The sequence below is a fragment of the Oncorhynchus clarkii genome, chromosome 4, assembly GCF_045791955.1.
Source record: "Oncorhynchus clarkii lewisi isolate Uvic-CL-2024 chromosome 4, UVic_Ocla_1.0, whole genome shotgun sequence".
Taxonomy (NCBI): Eukaryota; Metazoa; Chordata; class Actinopteri; order Salmoniformes; family Salmonidae; genus Oncorhynchus; species Oncorhynchus clarkii.
Genome location: NC_092150.1, coordinates 60813906 through 60838940, shown reverse-complemented (window position 1 = coordinate 60838940; position 25035 = coordinate 60813906). Strand labels below are relative to the sequence as shown.

General features: G+C 42.5%; 1 protein-coding gene across 5 annotated transcripts; it reads left to right on the top strand.

Annotated features, from left to right (window-relative positions):
* The first annotated feature begins 1925 nt into the window (after window positions 1-1925).
* LOC139407040 (mitogen-activated protein kinase kinase kinase 7-like) lies at window positions 1926-24583 on the top strand. 5 transcript variants are annotated; one of them, XM_071150336.1, is made up of 17 exons: window positions 1926-2999; window positions 3611-3721; window positions 3839-3904; window positions 4041-4086; window positions 5566-5704; window positions 6590-6714; window positions 8089-8217; window positions 8717-8847; window positions 9096-9177; window positions 9437-9555; window positions 9839-9986; window positions 15395-15475; window positions 17868-17935; window positions 18824-18926; window positions 19525-19586; window positions 20076-20191; window positions 22175-24583. In XM_071150336.1, the coding sequence occupies exons 1-17, from the start codon at window positions 2919-2921 to the stop codon at window positions 22353-22355; spliced, it is 1788 nt and encodes a 595-aa protein (XP_071006437.1). In that variant the 5' UTR covers window positions 1926-2918; the 3' UTR covers window positions 22356-24583. The 5 variants fall into 5 exon arrangements, with proteins under 5 accessions (XP_071006437.1, XP_071006438.1, XP_071006441.1 ...); XM_071150337.1 differs by having other exon boundaries at window positions 18824-18901; window positions 19518-19586; window positions 22175-22598; XM_071150340.1 differs by having other exon boundaries at window positions 19403-19586; window positions 22175-22397.
* The last annotated feature ends 452 nt before the right edge of the window (window positions 24584-25035 follow it).

The window sequence follows — 25035 nt, the reverse complement described above, 5'->3', positions numbered from 1 at the left end:
AACCTGAAAGGATGGGACATCACCACTTAACACACCATGTAACTCTTCTAATGTTAAGTCTCGCACACCCAAATACCTCTCTGCAGCTGCCACCACAACCTCTTTTCTGCGACTTACATTCCATCCCTGCAGTACAGTTGATAACCATTGCTATAAATGCAACAACAACAAAAACCTTACTGAAACATATCCCTTGTTGGCCTATCCCTCTGTACTGGTACAGATCTACTCACACCACTCCTCTCAGGAGCCCTCCCACCCATATTCCTCTACTTTCTTCACTGCCTCAGCATATGACAACTTCTGCACTACTCTAACCCTGGAAACCTCAACCTGCCTCTCTCGCACAGGACATTTCTGATCCACAGCCCCATGGGCATCCCTACAATTAACACACATACCACTACTTTTCCCAGTGCTACACATTCCTTTGTCTCATGCCCTTCTGTACACTTCTCACACCTAGGAACCTCCCTCCTACACATTGCTGCCACATGCCCATAAGCTCGTACAGGATAACGTATATATCCTAACATCACTTTGTCTGTCGGGCAAAGACAACATCAAAACTCAAAAGAACAGACAATGACTCTTCTGTTTCACCACTCTCGCCGGCCTGTCTGCGTCGCACCAAACGACGAGCATCACAAACACTGGGAATCTTCCCCTTCAGTTAGTCAACTTTTACATTTACTTTTCTTGAAAGAGAAACAATTCACATTTATTGCCCCCCTTCGTTTAACGCTGAGCGATTTCTCCCTCTGACCAGCAGAAACACAAACAATTATCACAAGACGACTTCTGGTTACCCTCACCGATTCCACAGTACCAAACAATGTTTTCACCCACAAATGTTTCAGCCAAAAGGCAAGGGTTCACGTTTTCCAAAAACCTAATTTCTACTTCACAGATTCATCTTCATCCTGACCCTCGGTGCAAGCCTCGGGCTCCGAGAACTTCACCACACCTACCACCAACTTCACCACACCTACCACCTCCAATACTTTGACCTCATTCACTTCCATTTCTTCAGTCTTCAGCTCACTCTGCTTACACTTTGTACCATTCTTTTTTAACAAACCTTTACTCCTTTTTTTTTTACTCCTTTTTTTTAACGACATTTTTAACCGACTCAAGCTCACCGTCTTCCTCCCTCTCTCTCTTCGACCTCCTCTGCCTCCCTCCATTCCTCCTCCGTATTCAAAGTATACTTCTCCTTATGATAATACTGCCCTTCTGACATACATCTTGTTCTTGCTTTCTCAAGAGACACCTTTTAACCGGCTGTCACAATCTCTGTACAATCAGCATGAACCCCTTGGGATGTAGTGCTCAACAGTACATCCCATTTATAAAGCAGCTGCTTCATCTTGATGTTATTCTTTATCAAAAGCTACCACAACACTTTTCCATTTCAAACAAGCACGCTCTTCCAACCACCGTGTTTATAGCTCACTCTGGACATGTACTCTCAGCTACGTCACTTCCTTCCCTGCTCTGTCACTTCCTTCCCTGCTCTTATACATCTGAGCTATTATACTTTTTGAACTGTCCACGCCCTAATTAGGCTCCCCTGGGAAACGCTGGTTCCTACTCTGTCACTTGATTCTGGGGTGAATAGGGATTTACAGATTTAATCAGATTTAACCCCCCCCCCCCCCCCCCCCACACACACACACACACACACACACACACACACACACACACACACACACACACAGTTTTATCATTGAAATGTAATAAAACGAGACAGGATGTGCTTTAGGACCATGCAGACGCCTCTGAGCAGGCGGGTTGGCTGTTTGGAGTGTTTATCCAACTGGATAAAAATAAAAAAAATTATGTCCCTCCCACTTCTAAAACCAAAACTGCGCCTCTGGATTTAATCCACATTATATCGGCAACAACTGAATTGTATTTTGTCCAGAGTACCAGACAAACTCTGATTGATGCGCCATTTGATAAATTTACAATTTCGTTTTGAAACACTAAAATGAGTAGCATTGCATTATACCTGTGTCACTCTAACAACGTTTCCATTCAGGCAGTAAATCACAGCTGTCATTTGCGTTTTACAACTGTATGTATATTATTAACATGTAAGAGACGTATACTTATACAAAAGGCACACACTTGTGCATGCATCTATTGTAATAATGTTAATAAAACTCGCATCCTTTTTATTATAGTAACACTATTTGCGAAGTTGCCATTCGTGGAATAAAACTGGTGGGTCATAATTAAGGTAGCAAACTTCCTGGAGCTGCTGCCTGCAACAAATACGGGGGGGGGGGGGAAACAAAAGTATATAATGTAAGAAGTCTCAGAGTCGTCATTTCAAAGTTATGTCCGCGAGTCAAATCGATTCTCTTGAGTTTTAAATGTTGAGGAAATCAATCACCCAATGTCTGGAGCCACTAGTACCGGTGGGGTGCACCTCAGTCTACCGCGGCGACGGGCTGGCATACCAGGCCAGAAAGCGGCCTAGTGTCATGTATAGCTAGCTAACTTGCTGAATGACTTTAGTCAACAAACGTCGTTGACGTACATGATATGGCAATTGAACATGTATGTATTCAAATTGTTCGCTAACTAGTTAGCCAATCGTCGACTTTTTAGGTAACGTTAGTAAACTGCCTTAGCTAGTTAACTAGCTACAGTAGCTTGCTCAGTTAGCTACCAGCTGGCTGTGTATGATTGTACTGAGCTGGCTATCTAGCCAGCTAACACGGTGTATGAGCTCCAGTTTTTAAAGTTGATTTATTTCCGCGTTAGGTCCGCCAGTGTCTTGGCAAGTTATGCCATGCAATATTTTTTTTTTTTTGCTGTTTCTTCGAGTGCGCGTGTTATGCATGTTTTAGCTATTTATTTATTTGATTTTAGAACATCTTGGTGTTAATGAGTAACGTTAGTTAGCAATGTCTTCCGCCGATATGCTCGAAACTCCACCTGGATATCCCTTTGAAGAAATAGATTATGTGGATATTGAAGTTGAGGAGGTAAGTAGCTAAAAAGCTATATATCAACAACATTTCATTTGATTGGCACGTGTGGGGTCGTCCTCTTATGTGAGTGGCATGACCATATACATTAAAACCAGGTCCTGACGCTGAAGTTGCCTCAATGCTTTATCTCAATCGTCATACTCGCTAGTTCTACCATGCAAGCAATGTTTGTTTATTCTGGTTTTGAAAAGCTTGGTAATTAAACATGACCATTAACTATGTCACTATAGCTATGCCATTCATCAATGATTTTGCCCAAGCCATAGACGTGATACAGAATGGTCAGTTAGCTAACTACCTATGTTCCAAATCGATTTGGCAGTGCTTGTTTTGATTATGTAGCGAGTTAGTTAGTTGCAGTTCCCCACAGGTGGGCCCTCCACATAGACATAAGACCCCTCTCCATCAGCTGATGTTGACTGCGCACATACTGTGATTGATATGCTGGATTGTGTAATGGAACTTGCCCACAAAAAAATAACTACAGTGTTAGCTAGGCCTAATATATCCAGGTGGAAAGTGGATTTAGGATTGTCGTGATTATAAGGGATTAATAACAATGCATCAACACACTTTGCTTATGTTGTCTACCTCTTCTCTTTCAGGTTGTGGGGAGAGGCGCTTTTGGTGTTGTCTGCAAGGCAAAATGGAAAGGCAAAGACGTCGCAATCAAGACAATCGAGAGTGAATCTGAAAGGAAAGCATTCATAGTTGAGGTACTGTCATATTATACTGGGCTACAAGTAGAGATGTTCTGCATAGTGGTGACAATGCGGTTTATTACAACTAAAGGAAACCAATCTTGATTGTGTTGCCTTCTCTCCCCTCCCTAGCTGCGGCAACTTTCACGTGTGAATCACCCCAACATTGTGAAGCTGTATGGCTCATGCAATAATCCAGTAAGTCAGCTTTTAAACACTCCAATATTTCAGTGTGTTGTAGCCTATGGTTTTGCCAGTTGTTGTTGTAAATACCTTAGAACAGTACATTGTTAGCCTTCTGTTATTCTTGCCTAATGCTAATTTTCCCGCCTAGGTCTGCCTGGTGATGGAATATGCTGAAGGGGGGTCCCTGTACAATGGTGGGTCTCTGGGCGATTATGTAGGATGGCCTTCTGCACTACCACAGTAGACTTGGCCATTGACATGGCTTGCAAATTAGTGCAACCAACGCATGCCACGACATACCAAACAAGTGGAAATATTGCAGTCAATGTGTCATTAACTCCAATACCCTCATGCAAACTATTATCTTAATATGCCCATTATTGGCATGATTCCTTAAATAGACCACTATCACATTGGCCAGTCCTTGCACAGTGAACTGTAAGTGGAGTATCAGAGTTAGGAAGTGTAAATGGCCCTTTCCCTGCACAAGCACTTTACCCCCTTGTATCCTGTTATCCCTCTGAATCTAAAGTAAAGTAATATTTTAGGATCATTCAAGTTGACGTTCTTAGTTGTGGTTGTCAAAACTTTGAATACTTGAAACTATAACTTTGATGTTATTCTGTGGTTATTTGTGTATTTTGAATGGTGTATACCTACTCTCTTAACTCTTTGTGTGACATATCTGTAAGAGTGTGTTCTGTGCAGTGGTGTAAAGTACTTAAGTACAAATTATTTAAAGTACTATTTAAGTAGTTTTTGGGGTATCTTTACTATTTATATTTTTGACTACTTTTCATTTTACTCCATTACATTCCTAAAGAAAATAATGTACTTTTTAATCCATACATTTCCCTGACACCCAAAAGTACTCATTATATTTTGAATGGTGATAGGAAAATGGTCAAATTCACGCACTTATCGAGAGAACATTACTAACACTATTGCCTCTGATCTGGCGGACTCACTGAACACAAATGATTTGTTTGTAAATGATGTCTGAGTGTTGGATTGTGCTCCTGGCTATCAGTAAAAAAAGAAATAAGGAAACCTGTCCCTTCTGGTTTTTACACTGCTGTTTATTATCTATGCATAGTCACTTTACCCATACCTACATGTACAAATTACCTCGACTAACCTTTACCCCCACACATTGACCTTGTACCGGTAACCCCAGTATATAGCCTCGTTATTGTTATTTTATTGTTACTTTTTAATTTATTTTTTACTTGTGATAATTTAGTAAATTATTATTTTAACTATTTCTTGAACTGCATTGTTGGTGAAGGGCTTGCAAGTAAGCGTTTCACGGTCAAGTCTATAAGTTGACCTGTTGTACTCGGCACATGTGACATCCAATTTGATATCTTTTTTTTTACTTTTGATACTTAAGTATATTTTAGCAATTACATTTACTTTTAATACTGAAGTATATTTAAAAACCAAATGTTTTTAGACTTTTACTCAAGTATTATTTTACTGTGTGACTCACTCACCTGAGTCATTTTCTATTTACTTCTACTCAAGTATGACAATTGGGTACTTTTTCCACCACTGGTTTTGTGGATGAGTGTTTGCATTGGTTTCGAGGTCTCTGTGCAGATGTGTGTGGTGCATGTGTTCTGTGTTTATTTGGAGCTCTCTGTGGTAGTGACACTGTTCTCTGTCCACAGTTCTGCATGGTGCTGAACCTCTCCCATGTTACACTGCCTCCCATGCCATGAGCTGGTGTTTTCAGTGTTCCCAAGGGGTCGCCTATCTCCATGGCATGAAACCAAAGGCTCTCATTCACAGGGACCTCAAACCACCCAAGTATGCTCCTCCCCACCTCCTCACTCTCTGTTGTCTCTTGTTTCACTGCCCATAAAGTGGCCGCCACTCAAGGTTTCATTTGTTAGTTGCATGTTGTAGCCTATGTTATACTATGCAATAGCGTGAAATGCGTTATCTGACTTTTTAAACCAAAAGAGCATAGCTTTTTTCATCCTCTAGTCCTCTGTTATGATAGACCAATGTTTGTTTATTTTTTTATCTGGCTTCAGTAGTGAGGCCTTAGTGTTTTCATAGTATGCCTCTGACTGAATTCCTTAGAGTAGCTGTACCGGGTCCAGAGGTTATTTATTGGGATCTGACGGGGGGAAAAGTCCCTGGCAGTGGCAGGGCACTGTGGGAATGACCAGCTGGTCCATTTCCTAGAAACCTGTCCAGAATTTACTCGCTGGGAAGAAATGGGTCAGGCCTGTCGACCACTGGCTGAACTCACAGGCTACATCCCAAATGGCACCCTATTCCCTTTATAGCACACTGCTTTTGACCAGGGCTCATATGTAGTTAATAGGGTGCTATTTGGGATGCTGCCACAGAGTGCTGTTAACCTAACCTTCACGTCCTTTGTGTTACATATTGGGTGCTGCCAGAATGTTTGTGTGGTTGTAGTTGTTTTCTGTAGGGGATTTGACTTCTCCCCCCTTCCTTGTATGTTTAAAAGTAAGAATCTTACTTGATGTATTTCCTTTTTCAGAGTTTTTTATGATTCGAAATGTTTACCTTGAATCGAAAGTGGATTTATGAAGCGTTTGTAACCCAGTAAGACCTCAGCAGCCTCTGGTAGTTACCCTCACGTAGTCTCACACGTCACCAACCACTGAAGTTCACGTCTAGCATTTGAGTAGATCTTTGTTTCCTTGTTTGTTTCAGCCTGCTCCTTGTTGCCGGTGGCACGGTGCTGAAGATATGTGACTTTGGGACTGCGTGCGACATTCAGACCCACATGACCAACAACAAGGGAAGTGCAGCTTGGATGGCACCTGAGGTGTTTGAAGGCAAGCATGAGCTGCATGGGGAGCTTTTGAAACACATGTAAAAGAGATGTCTGTCCGGCCTCTGTCTTAGCACACATCTGAGAACAAGGGCTTTCTATCTAAACAGGTGTAGCCTTTCACGAATGCGTTCACCTAGAGTTCATTGATCGTCGGCGTTTAAGTGATACTACTGTTAAGACCAAAGTGTTTTATAGTAGAGCTCATGTCTAGTGGTGGAAGTGCTCATTAATTGTAATAGTGCTCCACTTTCGATTTGTCACTCACTTGATCGCTGGAAGGCACAGCAAACACGTAGACGCCATTTCTCAAAGCAGGGTTTTTATCCAACTTTTGTTCGTATTTTCTTAATTTAGTCATTCATATCTTGAGTGGTATGCATGATTACTGCACGCAGACTTTTAGGTGAATGCAGTGTTTCACTGTTAAATTAAACGACTTAAACCAGATATAAAGTATGTAGAAAAATGGCGCTATATATTTTAAAAATTAGATCATCTTTAAGGACTACCAAAAAAAAACAAGACAGTCAGGGAGAATCTAAAATTCCCATTGATTTTGTTATGTTTGAGTCACTCGGATAGCATAAGCCATGGCAAAATGTGTAGAATTGCGGGAAACTAGCTTTTTAACAGCAACATTTTGTCTCTGTGCTAACTTTGCCACCGCTGCTGGAAAAAAATCCTTGGGGAAAAAACTGGAATGGAAGGAAAGGTTTCATCCTTGAGAGAATGTAGCGTTTGAGTCTATGCTCTCGGGTGGTCGCCTAATGTACTTTGTTTTACAAAACACATTGAGGCGGTCAGGAGGAAACACAAATGAGGTAGTCATTATCTTGTTTGTTGAGGGAGTAACATGACTCCATGCAATTAAGCACCTCACATTTGCCCCCAGAATGACCTCCTTAAAGCTAATTTGCATCACAGGGAGAAATGTTTTCAAAAGGCCTAAGCAGCACATCAACTTTAAGTCCCAAATTACACTATTCCTTTATATAGCGCACTACTTTATTCCAGAGCCCTGGTCAGAAATAGTGCACTAAATAGGGAATAGAGTGCCATTTGGGACACAACCCATAACATGTGTGTGAAGAGCAGTTTAATTCCGCAGTAATGGCCACAGTAATTATGCATCTCCGGAGAAGCCCTGAAGTAAAATTGCCTCCTTATTTTCATCACATTTGTGGTCTAAAGGTGCAGACCAAATAAAGGCTTCCTGTGCTTTCCCATAAACATCCCCTCCCTCAACACTCCTCACTTAACTGTGCCTCAGAGAATTACCTTTCATCAGTCAATCAGAGCTATGTCAAGCCCACCATTTTTTTTCCCCCATCTGAAAGGCCCTGAGTGGAGCTCTTTCTCTCCTCTGTGCTTTCAGGCAGCAATTACAGTGAGAAGTGTGATGTGTTCAGCTGGGGAATCATTCTCTGGGAGGTGATCACGCGTCGGAAGCCCTTTGACGAGATCGGTGGGCCGGCCTTCCGCATCATGTGGGCGGTGCACAACGGTGAGTCCAAGTGGTGGGGATGGAGGTTGGGGAGGTGAATTCGTTCATGGTGGTGCTGACATGTCAATCGCCCTGGTGTTTCAGAGCCAGGTCCCCAGTGAGACCTGCTGAGAGATTAAATGAGTTACGAGGCTGACGATGAAGAGCAATTAAAAGATGCTCGCCTGTGAGGCGCTCCCCGCGGTTTCTTCCGTCACACACAGAGTGATGGCGCAGAATGCAAACGAAACACTGACTGTCTGAGAGCAGGAGTACACCTGGGGCCACGACACTGCTGCTGCACCCGTTTCTCTGACACGTTAGCGGAGCCTCCACAGCAGGGGCTGTCATTTGCAAGTGTTCTTCGTGTTTTGTACTGCAATGCACTTTCTGGAACGTCCTCATGTTAACAGATTTGAGTTTCCATACGTTTTACTGTGACTGTTTTGTGATTGTTTGTATTCGTAGAGATGAATATTGATCTAATGTGTCCTTATCTGTTTGTGTTGATGGTGTTCAGGCACCCGGCCACCGCTTATCAAGAGCCTTCCCAAGCCCATCGAGAGCCTGATGACCCGCTGCTGGTCCAAAGACCCCTCCCAGAGGCCCTCCATGGAGGAGATAGTCAAGATCATGACCCATCTTATGAGGGTAAAGACCCTCCTAGACACGCACTCATACTCATAGAGATGCATTAAATGAAAGATTGCTTGGCCAAGATGGACATCCTGCAGTCATTGACCGCCACAATGTCCATTCCAGTGTTATTTTTAATTCTATGCCGACACTAACCCTTTATGCATGCAGGACTCTTTCCGTGGTGTCCTGTTCTCAGACTGCTTATCTATCGGTCAGTGTTGGTAATGGCACTCCCCCATCTCTGTCAACCTCTTTTCCAGTGCTTCCCAGGATCTGATGAACCCTTGCAATACCCTTACCAGTATTCAGATGAAGGACAGAGTAACTCGGCCTCCAGCACAGGTATTTTACTGAGTAATGTTGTTGCTCCTATGCTGCTAATTGAGTTATTATTGAGATGCAGGGCTCCTTTGCAAAATAGACCTTGGTCTCAATGGGACTCCCTGCTACAATTAAAGGTTAAATAAATAAATAGAAATCTATGTCCTTGAAATGATGGAAGCTTTTATTACCTGCACTATAGTTTTACCTTCATGACACATCATTGACGTAATGTGGCAATATCTCCGTTGTCTCACTACCTCTCCATTGGGTATTATAGGTTCCTATGTGGATTGCACTAGCAGCAAGAGTGACACAAACGTGGAGCATGTGGACTCTCAGGGGAGCAACGACACAATCAAGATCAAACCTCAGTTTGCACATCAGTTCAGGCCAAAGGTAAGGCGGCAAGCTGTACTGTACATTGCTAGCCATTTCTACCACAACAATTAAACTGGAACAATTTACTTTGTCAAGTGACTAGAAAGAAAAGGTAGACAAATGAAGGCAATTACGTTTGTGTTGATGTAAACGAAACGATTTACACAAGCCTCGCATGAAAGTAATCATGGTCATTTTGAAGTAACCATCAGTACTCTAGACCATAATTTGGTGACCTAAGTGAATATTAGTCAAATGTACAGTAGCCCAAAACAGTATCTGTTTTGTCTGTGCTCTCCAGGGAGACCCATTGCGGAGCCTGCCTCTGTCCAGAGGGGGCAGTGTTGAGAGTCTGTCGGGGCGAACCCACAGCCTGGTGGCCTCCGAGAGCAAAAGAATGAGCGCAGACCTGTCAGAGCTGGAGCACAGGGTGCCTTTCGCTCCTGCAGGTAACGTCAGGATCTACAACCTACATACCCCACAATGGATTATGCAAGACGACAGGTATAGGTCTACATATTTTCGTAACACACCCCACACAAACTGCTGTAGAGTATGGAGATCGGTGTTGCGGTTAACAATGTAAAATTTTGCGGTAAGGATTAATATAACGGAGTTACCGTTCCAATTTGAGTAATAATATTACAGTTACTGATCAAATAAATGGGTATTTACTTTATTCCCTTCCTATTACAGTTATTGATTCTCATAAATATGAGTGATTTTATTCCCTCTTGGCATAATATAAAAATATAATGAATTTGTCTTCTCACCAAGTTCCTGTTTATACACACACACTTTTAATAACTGAATTAGTGAGGGAGATGAAAAATGGCAGAAGCATCTAAGACATTGACTTTCTCAGCATGGTAGTGCGCCCATTACTTTGATTTGGTAGGACAAAATGACAAGAATATAACTGTAAAATGTCAGCCGGGCCCAAGCGAGAAACACACGTCTCCACTGCTAGAAACACGACGTCCAATCTCTTGAAGCACCTGCAAAGGCAACACGCCAACACAAAACTCTTAGTGGAAGACCACCCCCCCCCCCCCCCCCCCCCCGAGACCTGACCACTGCTGCTGAAGATTACTGTCGTCCAGTGTTCCCCAACTGACAGCCCTGGTTTTATTTGGCCTTGAGTTTTCTGAGCTAAAATAAATGAACTAAAATATATATACGGTGCCTTCAGAAAGTATTCATACCACAAGGCTGATTCCACATTTTGTTGTGTTGCAGCCTGAGGAAATGCTGGATTAAACAGATTTTTACACACACTACCCCATAATGGCAAAGTGAAAATGTGTTTTTAGAATTAAAATTGTTGCTAATTAAATACTGAAATATCTCATTTACACATTGTACGTTTTCATACTCCTGAGTCAACACTTTGTAGAAAATCACCTTTGGCGGGGATTATAGCTTTGAGTTGTCGTCAGTATATCTACCAGCTTTGCACATCTGAATTTGGAGATTCTCTTCCTTGTATATTTTCTCAATGGGGAGGGGCGGTGAACAACAATCTTCAAGTCTTTGCACAGATTTTCAATGGGATTCAAGTCTGGGCTTTGGCTGGGCCACTCAGGAACTTTCGCATACAGCCAAAGGGCTGCATGTTTTGGGTCATTGTCCTGTTGAAATGTAAATCTTTGTCCGGGTCTAAGGTTGTTTGCACTCTGAAGCAGGTTCTCATCAAGGATTTGCCTGTATTTAGCTCCATTAATTGTTCCCTCTATACTTACCAGTCTCCCAGTCACTGCCGCTGAAAAGCATCCCCATAGCATGATGCTGCCACCACCATGTTTCAAGGTAGGGATGGTGTTAGATGGGTGATGAGCTGTGCTTTGCATTCTGGCCAAATAGTCCAAATTTTGTCTCATCAAACCACATTATCTTTTGCCTTGTGCTCTGAGTCTTTCACGTGCCTTTTTGCAAATCCAGGCATGCGGTCATGTGCCTTTTTCACAGCAATAGCTTCCGTCTGGCCACTCTCCCATAAAGCCCAGATTGGTGAAGTGCTGAAGAGACTGATGTCCTTCTGGCATTTTCTCTCAGCTAAGGAACTCTGCAGTTCTGTCAGAGTGGTCATTGGGTTCTTGGTCACCTCTCTGACAATGTCCTAGCCTGGTTTCTCAGTTTGGTCAGACGGCCAGCTCTAGGCAGAGTCTGGGTAGAAAATGTCAACACTCTAGAAATAGTTGTATACCCCTCCCCAGATATATGCCTCGTCACAATTCTATCTCGGAGATCAACGGCCAGTTCCTTGGACTTTCTGCTTTGACACTGTCAACTGTGGGACCTTATCTAGACAAGTGTGTTTCCTTCCAAATCATGTCCAAACAATTGAATTGGCCACAGGTGGACTCCAATCACGTTCTAGTGACATCTCAAGGATAATCAAAGGATATTGGATGCACCTGAGCTCAATTTGGAGTTTCATAGCAAAGGGTTGTGTATACTTATGTAAATGAGAATTCTGTATTTCCTTTTCAATACATTTGCTAAAATTTCTAAACATTTTCCCTCTTGTTCGTTATGAGGTATTGTGTGTGGATGGGTCAGAAAAAAATATTGAATTCAGGCTGTAACGCAACAATGTGGATTAGGTCAAGGGGTATGAATACTTTCTGAAGGCACTTGCTCAGTACCAGTCAAAAGTTTGGACACGCCTACTCATTCAAGGTTTTTTCTTTATTTTTACTATTTCCTACATTGTAGAACAAAACTACAAAATAACACATGGAATCATGTAGTAACCAAAAACGTTTTAAACGTCAGAGATTCTTCAAAGTAACCATCCTTTGCCATGATGACAGCTTTGCACACTCTTGGCATTTTCTCAACCAGCTTCACCTGGTATGCTTTTCCAACCGTCTTGATGGAGTTCCCACGTATGCTGAGCACTTGTCGGCTGTTTTTTCTACACTCTGCGGTCCAACTTATCCCAAACCATCTCAATTGGGTTGAGGTCGGGTGATTGGAGGCCAGGTCATCCATCACTTTCCTTGGTTAAATAGCCCTTACACTGCACAAACCAGATGGGATGACGGTATCGTTGCAGAATGCTTTGGTAGCCATGCGGGTTAAATGTGCCTTAAATTCTAAATAAATCACCGACATTGTCCCCAGCAAAGCACCATCACACCACCTCCTTCATGCATCACGGTGGGAACCACACATGTGGAGATAATCTGTTCACCTACTCTGCTTCTCACAAAGACATTGCTTGTGCTTCTTGGCCCAAGCAAGTCTCTTCTTATTTGTGACATTTAGTAATGGTTTCTTTGCAGCAATTCGACCACGAAGGCCTGATTCACACAGTCTCCTCTGAACAGTTGATGTTGAGATGTGCCTCTTACTTGAACTCTGAAGCGTTTATTTGGGCTGCAATTTCTGAGCCTGGTAACTCTAATGAATTTATCCTCTGCAGCAGAGGTAACTCTGGGTCTTCCTTTCCTGTGGTGGTCCTCATGAGAGCCAGTCATCATACCGCTTGATGGTTTTTCCGACTGCAACTTTTCTGGATGGACTGACCTTCATGTCCTAAAGTAATTGATGGACTGTCGTTTCTCTTTGCTTATTTGAGCTGTTCTTGCCATAATATGGACTTGGTCTATTTTACCAAATAGGGTTATCTTCTGTATACCACACCTACCTTGTCACAACACAACTGATTGGCTCAAATGCATTAAGAAGGAAAGAAATTCCACAAATTAACTTTTAACAGGGCACACCTGTTAACCTGCATTCCAGGTGACTTCCTCATGAAGCTGGTTGAGAGAATGCCAAGAGTGTGCAAAGCTGTCATCAAGGCATAGAGTGGCTACTTTGAAGAATTTCAAATATAAAATATATTTAGATTTGTTTAACACCTTTATGGTTACTACATGATTCCATATGTGTTCATAGTTTTGATGTCCTCACTATTATTCTACAATGTCGGAAATGGTCAAATAAAGAAAAACCCTTGAATGAGTAGGTGTGTCTAAACTTTTGGCTGGTACTGTGTGTGTGTGTGTCTGTGTCATCAAGTTATAAAAAAAATATTTTTTAAATATTTATCTGTTCACAAGTTTTCTCACGCATAATAGAGAGACGTGATCGTATACAAATGTAAGCAAGGTTTGAAATTGTTGTTTTAGTCAAATATTTTATATGTTTGGGCTTCTTGCGGTTAGTTTGCAGTCTACAGTTAATTGTAATTATGTTCCGAACCCTCGACCGTCCCCTCAAGAAAAATTTGGTTGAAATTAGTTGACGATCCCTGCTTTAGGCCTGTCTCATCCAAACAACAAAGACTTGATTTGAATCGTTCTGGAGGACACGCTGTAACCCATGGAGAGCTCAACAAACTTGTAGCTGGGTATGTAGTTGAGGAAATGCTGCCCTTATCGACAGTAGAATCTGTCATTATTGGGCTACTTTTTAACTTTAAAAAAAATATAACCTTTATTTAACTAGGCAAGCCAGTTAAGAATAAATTCTTATTTACAGTGATGGCTTACCCCGGACGATGCTGGGCCAATTGTGCGCTGCCCTGTAGGACTCCCAATCACGGCCAAGATGTGATACAGCCTGGATTTGAACCAGTGACTGTAGTGACGCCTCTTGCACTGAGGTGCAGTGCCTTAGACCGTGCTTTAGGTCTACGTAACGTTGACATTGTTTACATTGAGTGAGGACACACAACGTTTTGAGGGTGTAATGCAAAAGTAATATAACAAGTAGTGGAACTAATTACTTTTCCCAGGGAGTAATAAGTCAAGTAATATGTTATTGTTAAAAGATGTAATGGGTAATATATTAAAAACATCTTAATTACGACCCCAACACTGATGGAGATACAGATTCTGTAACATTGAAGTAGGCCAGCCAACGATATAGTCCTCAGAGATGTACATATGAATATGCAAATGTTTTACATAAACTGCCCATGGCATTCTGTAAGAGCTCGATAGATGCATGCATGCATACAGTAATCTTACATCAGCTACTGAAGTGGGTTTCATCCCAATACGAGAGATGGAGAAATGTCTATGCCGTTAGAAGCGACTATCATGTCTCCCTCTCCGTCAAACTGCATGCCTCACCCCTCATATAAGCGCCTTCATATCCCCCTAGGCACTGGTGCCAATCATCTCTCCTCCCTCACACAGATCGGCGGCTGAGAGGAGGTCTTGTATTCATCATCAGCCCTGTCATGTTTAAATGTTAAGCTTTGGAGGCAGTCAAATACTGTTTGGCATGAAAAAGCTATAATTAAGTCTCTTGTCAGGGTTTTCCCTCATGCTTTCTTTCCAGCTTTCTTTTGAGAATGTTTTTGCGATGTCAATTATTTTCAACGTTCCATGTGTTATTGTTGTCAATGGTATATCATATGAATAATAATAATGTATTTAGCTTTAATCTGTACATCCTCAAAGCTCTTCAATAGTTAAATCAATTATGCTGTAGTTACTGTGTATAAATCAAATGTTCTATATGTATATTACAATCTTCAGAGCCATCTATATGATTTGATCATCTTTTCTAAGTGGATTCATAGTAAATATTCCTATTGGTACATTCAAACTGCTTGCTACATGTAGCTGAATGCCTAACATGTCTGTGCTGAGACTTCCCATGTCGGGCCTAAATCCGCATCGCTAGCACTGTGATGTCGAACCAATCGACTAACCACAGGACGCATGCTTCCCGTGCAATGTGCATGTACTTTTGTGCTCTGCATGCCAGTAGAGTCCAGAGAGGAGTGAGGGGGAGAGGGCACCGTCCGACATGTATGCTCCAGCTCTGGGCCCTCTCTCTTTGTCTGCATGCATGTGTACGCCAGCTGTGTGTGTATGTGTATCTGTTGCAGCACGTCCCCAGTATAAACGAGGCCACCGTAAAACGGCGTCATTTGGCACCATTCTGGACGTTCCCAAGATCGTCTTCACAGGTACCAGTGCGGACCACCAGGCTACCTGGTGCCCTGGGTGTGGCTGGCTTGACTGAACTGAATCAGCGGGTTCCTCTGTTTGCTCTGGGCTCTGACACTGCTGTTCCTGTAGTGTCTGTTACTCCAGGTATCACAGGCTACAAGGGTCACTGGCTCCTGTAGTGGTAACTGGCCAAACACCTTATACTTTGTCTTTGCATTTTCTGTTTGAATTGAAATATGGGGAGATAAAAAAATATTCCCCAATCTAAATAAGTCATTATTTTATGAATGATGATAAACCTGGAGTAACACAGAGTTCTCTTTCCTCTCTTGTCTTTTGTGGTTTTGACAAGATGTTTTAAAGGGGCATGAGTTAACATGGTGGCGGCCTTATTGGGGTTTCACCCTCTAGTCACAAGGTGCTGATGGAGCCATTTCAATTCACATAGATCCGTCTTTTAATCTATCTAATCCAGATTCATGGATGAATCCAGACTTGAGTTAGCCTGGTGCAAAACTAATAGAATAGACTCTTGATTTAGGGGCATAGACCGGTTATCTAATCAGCATATTTGCAATCGGAGGGGGGGGGGGGTGAAATTTGTGTGATGATAAGATGCATAACTCATGGTCCTGTTTGTCTCTCAGATGTCATTCTGGTTTTACTGCAGGCAAGGAGGGAGTAAATCAGTTGGCTTGGTTGCTAGCTCCCCTCTCAGCTCGTCCCCTCTCAGCTCGTCCTTGTCTCATGCGTAGAGGACGTCTGTTAAAAGCTCTGCGAATATATCTTTTTTTTTTCTTTTTTTTTTTGCTTCTTTACATCCATTAACTTTGTAAAAGTCATTTTGATTAATTTCCCTCACATTGTGGGTCACACAGCTATTATTACCATCCGATATAAGGATGAAAGAAATGGGGACAGCAGCACTGGATATCGCAGGCCTTTTCTATTTAGGAAGTAGGAGCTGTAAGACATGTTGAATGAGTAGTTAATTAAACCGAGTGACTAAGGGAGAGGGCTGACGTAAGGGGATATTAAAGGTATGACAGGGTTGTTATCACTGTATGTGGCACACCTGGGTGTCACTCATTCCTACAGTTCATTTGACACCAGTCTCTATTTAGTAGCTCAGTTAGTACGAAGTGTTACTTGATTTTTTAAAGTTTGTTGACGTTTTGGATTGGCATTCTAATTCAAATGTCTTCAGTTTTGTATCGTAGTAAGCTGGAACTTAAAATGGCTCTAGTCGCAAAGTATAATTTTTTTTACAAACGACACGACAATAACAGGACCTTATTCTGATGTATAGGCCCTAGAGCAACAATCACTGCAGTGACAGTGTCTCTGCCTGTGTGTCTATTGGTTTAAACGTGTTGTGCTATAGATATATCCTACTTTGGAAAGGTAGAGTTAAAATGGTAAGACCATTAGATTAGTACTTAGACCTACTGTACCAGAAAATAGACCAAGGGTAATTGCCCCCATCTCTGTTCCCTGTAGTGCCACATTTCACAAACCTACATTCCTGGTAGTTTTAGATGTTAGGTTCCATAGTTGTTGTTTTTTATATAAAAATCCTGATATTTCAGGTGTTGGCAAGTATTTCAAATGACTTCAATTGTCCCAAATCTAATATTTTAATGGTTACCATTATTGTTTCCCACATTGCAGTAGTTCAAGTGGTATTGTATGGGTCTCTGAGATTGACAGCAAGGAGTGTGCGGAGGATAAAAAGACCACAATGCTCTCATTGTCAGATCATTTCCAGCAGCTCGATATTCCAACAGTAAGACGTGACTCTGAAGACATTGTTCAAAGTTCTCCGGCAGAGATGGAACTAATAATATCTTCAACTGCCAGATGGCTGGAATTTCTCCTGATATTCTGAAGATGCCAGGCAGGTCAGAGCCAACCTCAGGTTTACCTTGGCTGGGGATTAATGAGGAAGACTAAAGGACAGGGCCAGGCCTGCTTGTCTTGTCTGAGACCCTGCAATGTGTGAGCCCTGAAATAGCCTAGTTCACCAGCCCCACCAACCCAAACAAGCAGATCTGCACAAACACGTGACACAGTGAGGCTTACCTATTCATGTGGTACAGTAGGTGTGGTCTGCAATGGGGTTATGGCAGTGGTGGGGTTTGTCTGCGCGTGTGTTGTGCCGTGTTCGTGTAAAGGTTGGGGATGATAACTGCTGCTCTATGGTCATTTCATGGCCATGCCATAGCACATGTTGACAGGCCAGGGAGTCGGGGGTTAAATCTGTGCAGCTGTCCTGGCTCTGTGGATCGGATCCCTCATCCCTCACCACAGACAACAGACAAGTCCCCCTGGAACTGTCTCTGGGTCTCGCTCATGCCCCCCCCCTCTCCATTTCTTCTCTATCTCCCTTTCGATCCATCCTTTCCACAGCCTCCTGTGAGGCTCAGAGGCGTAGATCTGTACAGGACCTCCCGGGGATCGGCACAGAGTCCAGCCAGGTAAGATGCTCTGCAGTAGAACAGGGCCTGGGTTGTCGAGTGTAGCGCCGTACAAGAAGCCTTTCAGAAGCCTTTCATTTGTTTTCCTTTTCAGAGTGGTATAGTATCTTCTCTCCCTTCTTTGGATTGTTTTGCATTTTGACTGATCACGCCTATCATGTTTTGCTTGCTCTCGGAGGATTTGATACATGCTCGGTCAAACAAGGTGTCCCATGGGGGGGAAATGCTACAGGATGTGATGGAGAATACTGTTTGATATGTCACTTTTGAGAAGATCGAGATATTCCAGGTGTAGAAAGAACATTGTTCCCCCCCCCACGGACAACCTTCAAATAAGACCCTACGTCCTTGCATTCCTAAACGTTGATTTCTACAGTATATTTTGTTAAAAGGCACACCTCTCCCTGTGCAGAGCTATGCAGTAGCGAAGTTCACTGAGTTTAGTAAGAAACTAGACTTTGGACCCGGGTTTGTTTATTTTTGTGTTCTTATACCTTTTTGTGAATTAAGAAAGAATATCTTTATGAATTCCCAATAGTGTGACAGAGATTGGGGTTCCTCTGATTTTCTTCCGTGTTTCTCTCTTGCGGAAGTGTGTACATGACCACAGACAGACTTTAGACCTTGTTTTTCACCCTTTATACTTTATACTTTTTACTTAACAAACTATGCATTGTTTTACCCCAGTGGAACAGGCTCAGGATTTTCATGTGGGTTTCTGTTGCCGTAGTCATTGTTGACTTTGCTTGAGTGTCAGATGTTGTATGTGCCATGGACAAAAACAAAAGGGCCATTTCTTCTATGATTGGCTGTGTGAGTGATTGACAGTGTTGTTGGCCTGTTACAGGGGCTGTATGAGTGATTGACTGTGTTATGGTCCTGTTACAGGGGAGTAGGAACAGCAGCAGGTCCTCCAGTCCCAGTGTGAGGATGGTGCCGCCTGATAAGACCAGCAGCCGAGGGTACAGCTTCTCTCCCGATGACCCCACAGGTATAGTAGTCTACCTCTGTCACTCAAACATGCTCATCTCACTGTCTACAGCTGCTTCTACAGATAGAGCTGGAAGGAGTTTGGTACATGTACTAATAATAATTTGATGAGCAAATTCACTCATACTGCCCATGTTCCTTACTGTATTATCCTATATTGATGCTGGTGCTCAACTTGTTGCTAAATGTAAGATCCAAAGACCTTGTATCCCATTCCCTTTGTCCTGTTGAGAGACGAAAAAGTGAAGGTTGGCGTTTAGAACCAGTTTGATTGAATGAAGTCAGCGTCTCGTGTTGGTTGTGTCACCCTCTCACAACCCTGAGTGCTGTAATGGCATCAATGTCATTGTGGATGGGGGCGTAAATCACTTGAGCAGGTTCTGCAGACATTACGTAATCCTCATCAATGATTTAAGGCGCTGTCACACGGAGCCTGAGAGGGGCGGGGACACTGACACAGGTCTATTTCTGTTGAAGGACTTCTGGTGTCTATTGATAACTGTGTGCCTGCCCAGTCGACTCATCTTGCACCGCCTGGGCCTGTGCTGGTGTCACTGTCAGACCAAAAACAAACACAAGTCTTCCTCTCTCCTGCCCAGATACCAACGGCTCAGACAACTCCATTCCCATGGCATATCTCACTCTGGACCACCAGCTGCAGGTAGGGTTCCATTTCATACCGGACCTCCCCCGACCCCGTCCTGCGAATGTTAAGCATTATTTTGTGCCACAAAACAGCTTGATCCCACTCCCATCCCATTCAAGTGTTTGTGTGACCTGTCAAAATTGGCCTCGCGATTGGCCATTTGACAAACTCTTTGATTATTTTTCTTTTGTCGATTGCTCTATTTTGTGTTTGATTTCAAATGTTGAGGTTTTCCCTCTCAACGATGTTTTCAAGGACACTGCAAATTGACTGTATTCACTCAATTAGTGCAGGGATTACTTCTGTTGTCACAGTGAGAAAATGATGCTATCCCAAAAGCGGAATGTCTTTATAAATACCCACCGGCTACGGCGGTGAGCCATGTTGTGTATTTTTAAAAGCTCAGACGGTTCTGAGAGCTGATAGATGTGTTGCAAAATGTATTTCTAACTGGCTATAAGCTCCCTAGATCAATTAATGACAACATGCGTGGTTTATTTTCAGCCCCTCGCTCCTTGCCCAAACTCCAAAGAGTCCATGGCCGTGTTTGAGCAGCACTGTAAAATGGCCCAGGACTACCTGAAAGTGCAGACAGAAATCGCCTTACTGATCCAGAGAAGGTGAGTGAGTAGTGAACCCTTACTCTACCTCTCCATCTTGTAGGGCAAGCGTTCAGCCCCTACCAAAGTGCTGCGATAATACGCTATTTGTTCATTCTGTGTTTTTTTTTTTTTAAATTAAGGGGACTGATGTGGTACTGCAGTGTATAATGTAATTAACTCATGTACTGTAAGCCCTGCTGAATGTGGCCAGACACATATTTTTGATGTGATAAAAAAACATCTCCGGTTTTAAGGGGTGGGCTGTCTTGTGATTAACATAACAAGCAGCTCCATGGCATGTGTAGCACGTATTTAGACTTGGGCGTATGACTATGCAGAAGGCCACCCAAAGGCAATTACTGAATTTCGATGACAAATCCAAGGCAGGCAGGCCTTCTTATGCTGTGGAAGTCGAGCGCAGTGGAACAACTGGCTGTGTTTGGTTAAAGAGCTCGGCTCATATTTCTAGACGATGACTTTAGCAAGGAAACTACCGTGTTTGTGGAGTCAGCGTTTTTCTCACACGGGCTATCCAATGCTTTGGTGCTCCTTTGCATCTCTCTCCAGCCTCTGTTGTGCTTATTGTGAAGTGCCCCTGTTCAAGCACAGCTGAGTAATTCACAATTATCGGAATAAAGGCCCAGTGTAGTCAAAAGCGTGATGTTTCTGTCTTATATACATTTCCACACGATGAGATGCAAATAATACTGTGATATGGTGAAAATGATGATCATGCCCTTTTTAGTATAAGAGCTGTTTTGAAAAGACAAGCTGATATTTCAGCCTGTTTTGGTGGGATTTAGTTTTAACCTGCCCGGTGACATCACCATGTGGTAAATATACAAATAGAAAGAGTTCCAGACCTCTCTGCCAATAACAGCTAGTTTTCTCTCCAATCAGAGTACTCTGACGCTGAGTTAAATTCTTGCTTGAGAAAGTGCGCTTTGCTGAGAAACTATATTTGTTTTAAATTAAAATAGTTTATTTGTTACAATCACAGTAAGGTACTTGTTAACCAGAAATTATTTGATATTGAGACAAAAACGGTGGCATTTGGCCTTGTAAATGCAACAGTTTCAACGATTTTACCCAGTTACAGTTCATATAAGGAAAAGTACATATAATGAATTACTTAGGCCCTAATCTATGGATTTCACATGACTTGACAGGAGCGCAGCCATGGATGGAGCTAGGCCCACCCACTGGGGGAGCCTGGCCCAGCCAATCAGAATAAGAAAAAAGGCTTTATTAAAGACAGAAATACTTCTCAGTTTCATCAGCTGTCCGGGTGGCTGGTCTCAACGTTCCCGCAGGTAAAGAAGCCGGATGTGGAGGTCCTGGGCTGGCGTGGTTACACGTGGTCTGTGGTTGTGAGGCCGGTTGGACGTACAGTACTGCCAAATTCTCAAAAATTATGTTGGAGTCTGCTTATAGTAGAGAAATGAACATGCACTTATCAGGCAACAGCTCTGGTAGCCATTCAGCATGCCAATGGCACACTCTCTCAAAACTTAAGACATCTGTGGCATTGTGTTGTGTGACAAAACTGCACATTTTATTGTCCCCAGCACAAGGTACACCTTTGTAATGATCATGCTGTTTAATCAGCTTTTTGATATGCCACACCTGTCAGATTGATGGGTTATCTTTGCAAAGGAGAAACGCTCACTAACAGGGATGTAAATACATGTCGGCACAATTTGAAATAAATACTATTTTTGTGCCTATGGAACGTTTGTTGGATCTTTAATTTCAGCTCATTAAACATGGGACCAGCACTTTTACATGTTGCGTGTGTAATATTATAATAAATAAAAATGTATTGTTCTTTCTGTTTGCATTTGACCTTTTTCTCTTTTGCAATGTGCTTCTCTTTTTAGTTCTTGTTATCTGATGTAAGCTGCCGCACTGCTATTCAGTTTTCCATATTGTAAACTGCTCAAGTCCACCATTGCGGCAGCTATATTTGTATGTGTAAATAAAACCAATTTATATCTCCAGGAAAGAGTTGATCGCTGAACTGGACCGAGACGAGAAGGACCAGCAGAACACGTCCCGCCTGGTCCAGGAGCACAAGAAGCTACTGGAGGAGAACAAGTCTCTGTCCACCTACTACCAGAATTGCAAAAAGCAGCTGGAACTGATCCGTGCTCAGCAACAGAAGAGACAGGGCACCTCGTGATGGGCCACAAGCTGGCCGCCACCTGGCTCGTGCTGCAGAGACACACAAACAAACTGTTCCCATGTCATATCCCCTGTTCTACTCCCCTGCCTCTGCTCTTTCCTGGGTCACCTGTAGTCTAGTCTGAAACCCAGACCCTACCTGCAAAATAATTGACACTATCTCTCTCCTCCTCCTCCTCCTCCCTCTGCCCCATGACAACTATGATCTCAACCTAGGTGCCCACGCCTTCACCCTGTAGGTTCCAGTGAGTGGATCTCATTTTACCTTGTACTGTAAAGAGACCTGTGTTTTACTGTGTACCTGCATGTTGCATTATTGACACAGCCTGCTGATAACATGGAACGGAATATTAGATGTGCACTCAATCAAGCTGTTATGGAATATCTCTTGCACATCTTTACAGTATATTATTTGATAGCAGGCCAAAACAATCAGCATGCATCTGCTCTCTCTGCCCATAAAGAGCTGGAGTCCTAAATTGCCTGCTCTGGGATCAGTGAACACACGGGACCGAGCGATGGGCTTCTAGGCCTCGATTGTCAGCCATCCTTTTAGTCAGGATGCGATGCTTCTTGAGGTGTGTGAGCATAGTACAGTAACTGCAGCTGCTTCTTGAAGTATGTGAGTACAGTAACTGCTGAGCCTGATTGGAGAGGGAGGCCAGTGAGGGGTGTGAAATATGTTTGTCTCTATTGCTCTCAGGGCCCCTCGGACCCTCCCCTGGGCTGCCTGGTCAGTGTGTGTGTCCACCCCTCCTCCCACAGTCCAGTCCTCCCATTGGTTAGTTTTACCCTGACCTGTCCTCCTAACTGGCCAATGGCCATATGTCCTTGAGAATGTGAAAAACAAAGACGGTCTAGACAAAAAGTGTGAATTATGTGCAGAAGTTGGTGTTTTAATGAATTATGACCAGAATCTATTTGACTAATCTTTGATCTCTAAGTGTTGTTTTGTTACCCTTTAATGCAAAAATAGCCACTTTTTTTTTCTGTGAGCACAACCCCTTACAAAAGAAATCCACCACAACCTATCTGAAAGTATTTAATGTATGTTCTATTTATTTTACCGGGGGATGTATTTTAGATATGCCTTGCACATCCATGATGTCTTTGATAAAAAAGGAAGGACTTGGCTTGTCACAAGTACCTGGATAGAAACATGGGTCGGGCCTCAAACAGAGATTAAATATAGTCTGTTTTCAACAACCACAAAAAACACAAGCAAAGACGACAGACTTCTTTTCTCAACCTGTTTAATTGAAATAAACTATGTACGAGGTTCAAAGTGCAACATCTTTATCATGACTTAATTTTGTTTCCTTTTGTTTTTTTCCTATCCATTTTGGTGTTAGAGATTATACTTTTATCTGGTATGGGAATGCAGAGATGTACAAGAGGCCTATCCCTCGCCTATATGTTTTTAGTTCACATGTTGCCTTAGAATTTGCTTGCTAGATTTGAAAGTATTTGACTTGTTTTTCGTTCCTTTATTGCGGGGTTCACTTGCGCCTCATTTGAATGTAATGGTACAGTCAGTCAGTGAGAATGAGACTTTTGTTTTGAGGGAGAATTGTATATTATGCCAATGGTTTACCAGGAGGCTGATTGTCTGGTCAAATGAATGATGTCAATAGGCTGCAAAAGAAATCATGATATCTGTCACTGCTTTTCCCAATTAATAGAATGAATCCCAGTAGCTTTAAGTATCTGTGCAAGAAGAAAGTTGATTTAGAGATCTAAACTTACAATGAGAATTGATCTTACTTTGAAATGTTGTCTTGCCGTTTCATTTGACCAGACCTGCTGTTGCTGCTACAGTCCTTCAAATGTTTTGCACAATCCTCTGGTTTTACTGATTTACATGTAACTAACCGTTTGGGTCTTGTACTTCAAAGTATATATTATGATGGTTTACAAGGGAGGTGACAGGTGAAATTGTGGAAAGGTTCATTTGCTGCAGTTATATCCCTAGTTTTTCCCTTTTTTTAAAGTTATATTCACTATAATTTTATTAACCATTACTGTATATAACATGTTTAAGAACTATTGGGAACAGGTACAGTGCCTTCGGAAAGTATTCAGACCCCTTGACATTTTCACGTTTTGTTAGCTTAGTCTTATTCTAAAATTAATTAAATATCTACACACAATACCCCCTAGTGGCAAAGCAAAACACAGGATTTTAGACATTTTTGCAAATGTATTAAAAAATAAACTGAAATCACATTTTTACATAAGTATTCAGACCCTTTACTCAGTACTTTGTTGAAGCAACTTTGGCAGCGATTACAGCCTTGAGTCTTGGGTATGACGCTACAAGCTTGGCACACCTGTATTTGGAATTCTCCAATTCTTATTTGTAGATCTTCTCAAGCTCTGTCAGGTTGGATGGGGAGCATTGCTGCACAGCTATTTTCAGTTCTTTCCAGAGATATTAGATTGGGTTCAAGTCCGGGCTCTGGCTAGGCCACTCAAGGACATTCAGAGACTTGTCCCGAAGCCACTCCTGCATTGTCATGGATGTGTGCTTAGGGTTTTTGTCCTGTTAGACTGGGGATAAGGTTCACCTTCCGAGGTCTTGAGCGCTCTGTAGCAGGTTTTCATCCAGGATCGCTCAGTACTTTGCTCCATTCATCTTTTCCTTGGTTCCTGACTAGTCTCCCAGTACCTGCCGCTGA

What these genes read in the sequence shown, in the direction of transcription:
- LOC139407040 (XM_071150336.1), top strand. Translation starts at nt 2,919, where the DNA reads ATGTCTTCCGCCGATATGCTCGAAACTCCACCTGGATATCCCTTTGAA. An exon ending in GGAAAGCATTCATAGTTGAG is followed by an intron (nt 3,722 to 3,838) that starts GTACTGTCATAT and finishes TCCCCTCCCTAG; the next exon opens with CTGCGGCAACTTTCACGTGT. An exon ending in TCCCAAGATCGTCTTCACAG is followed by an intron (nt 15,476 to 17,867) that starts GTACCAGTGCGG and finishes TCCTTTCCACAG; the next exon opens with CCTCCTGTGAGGCTCAGAGG.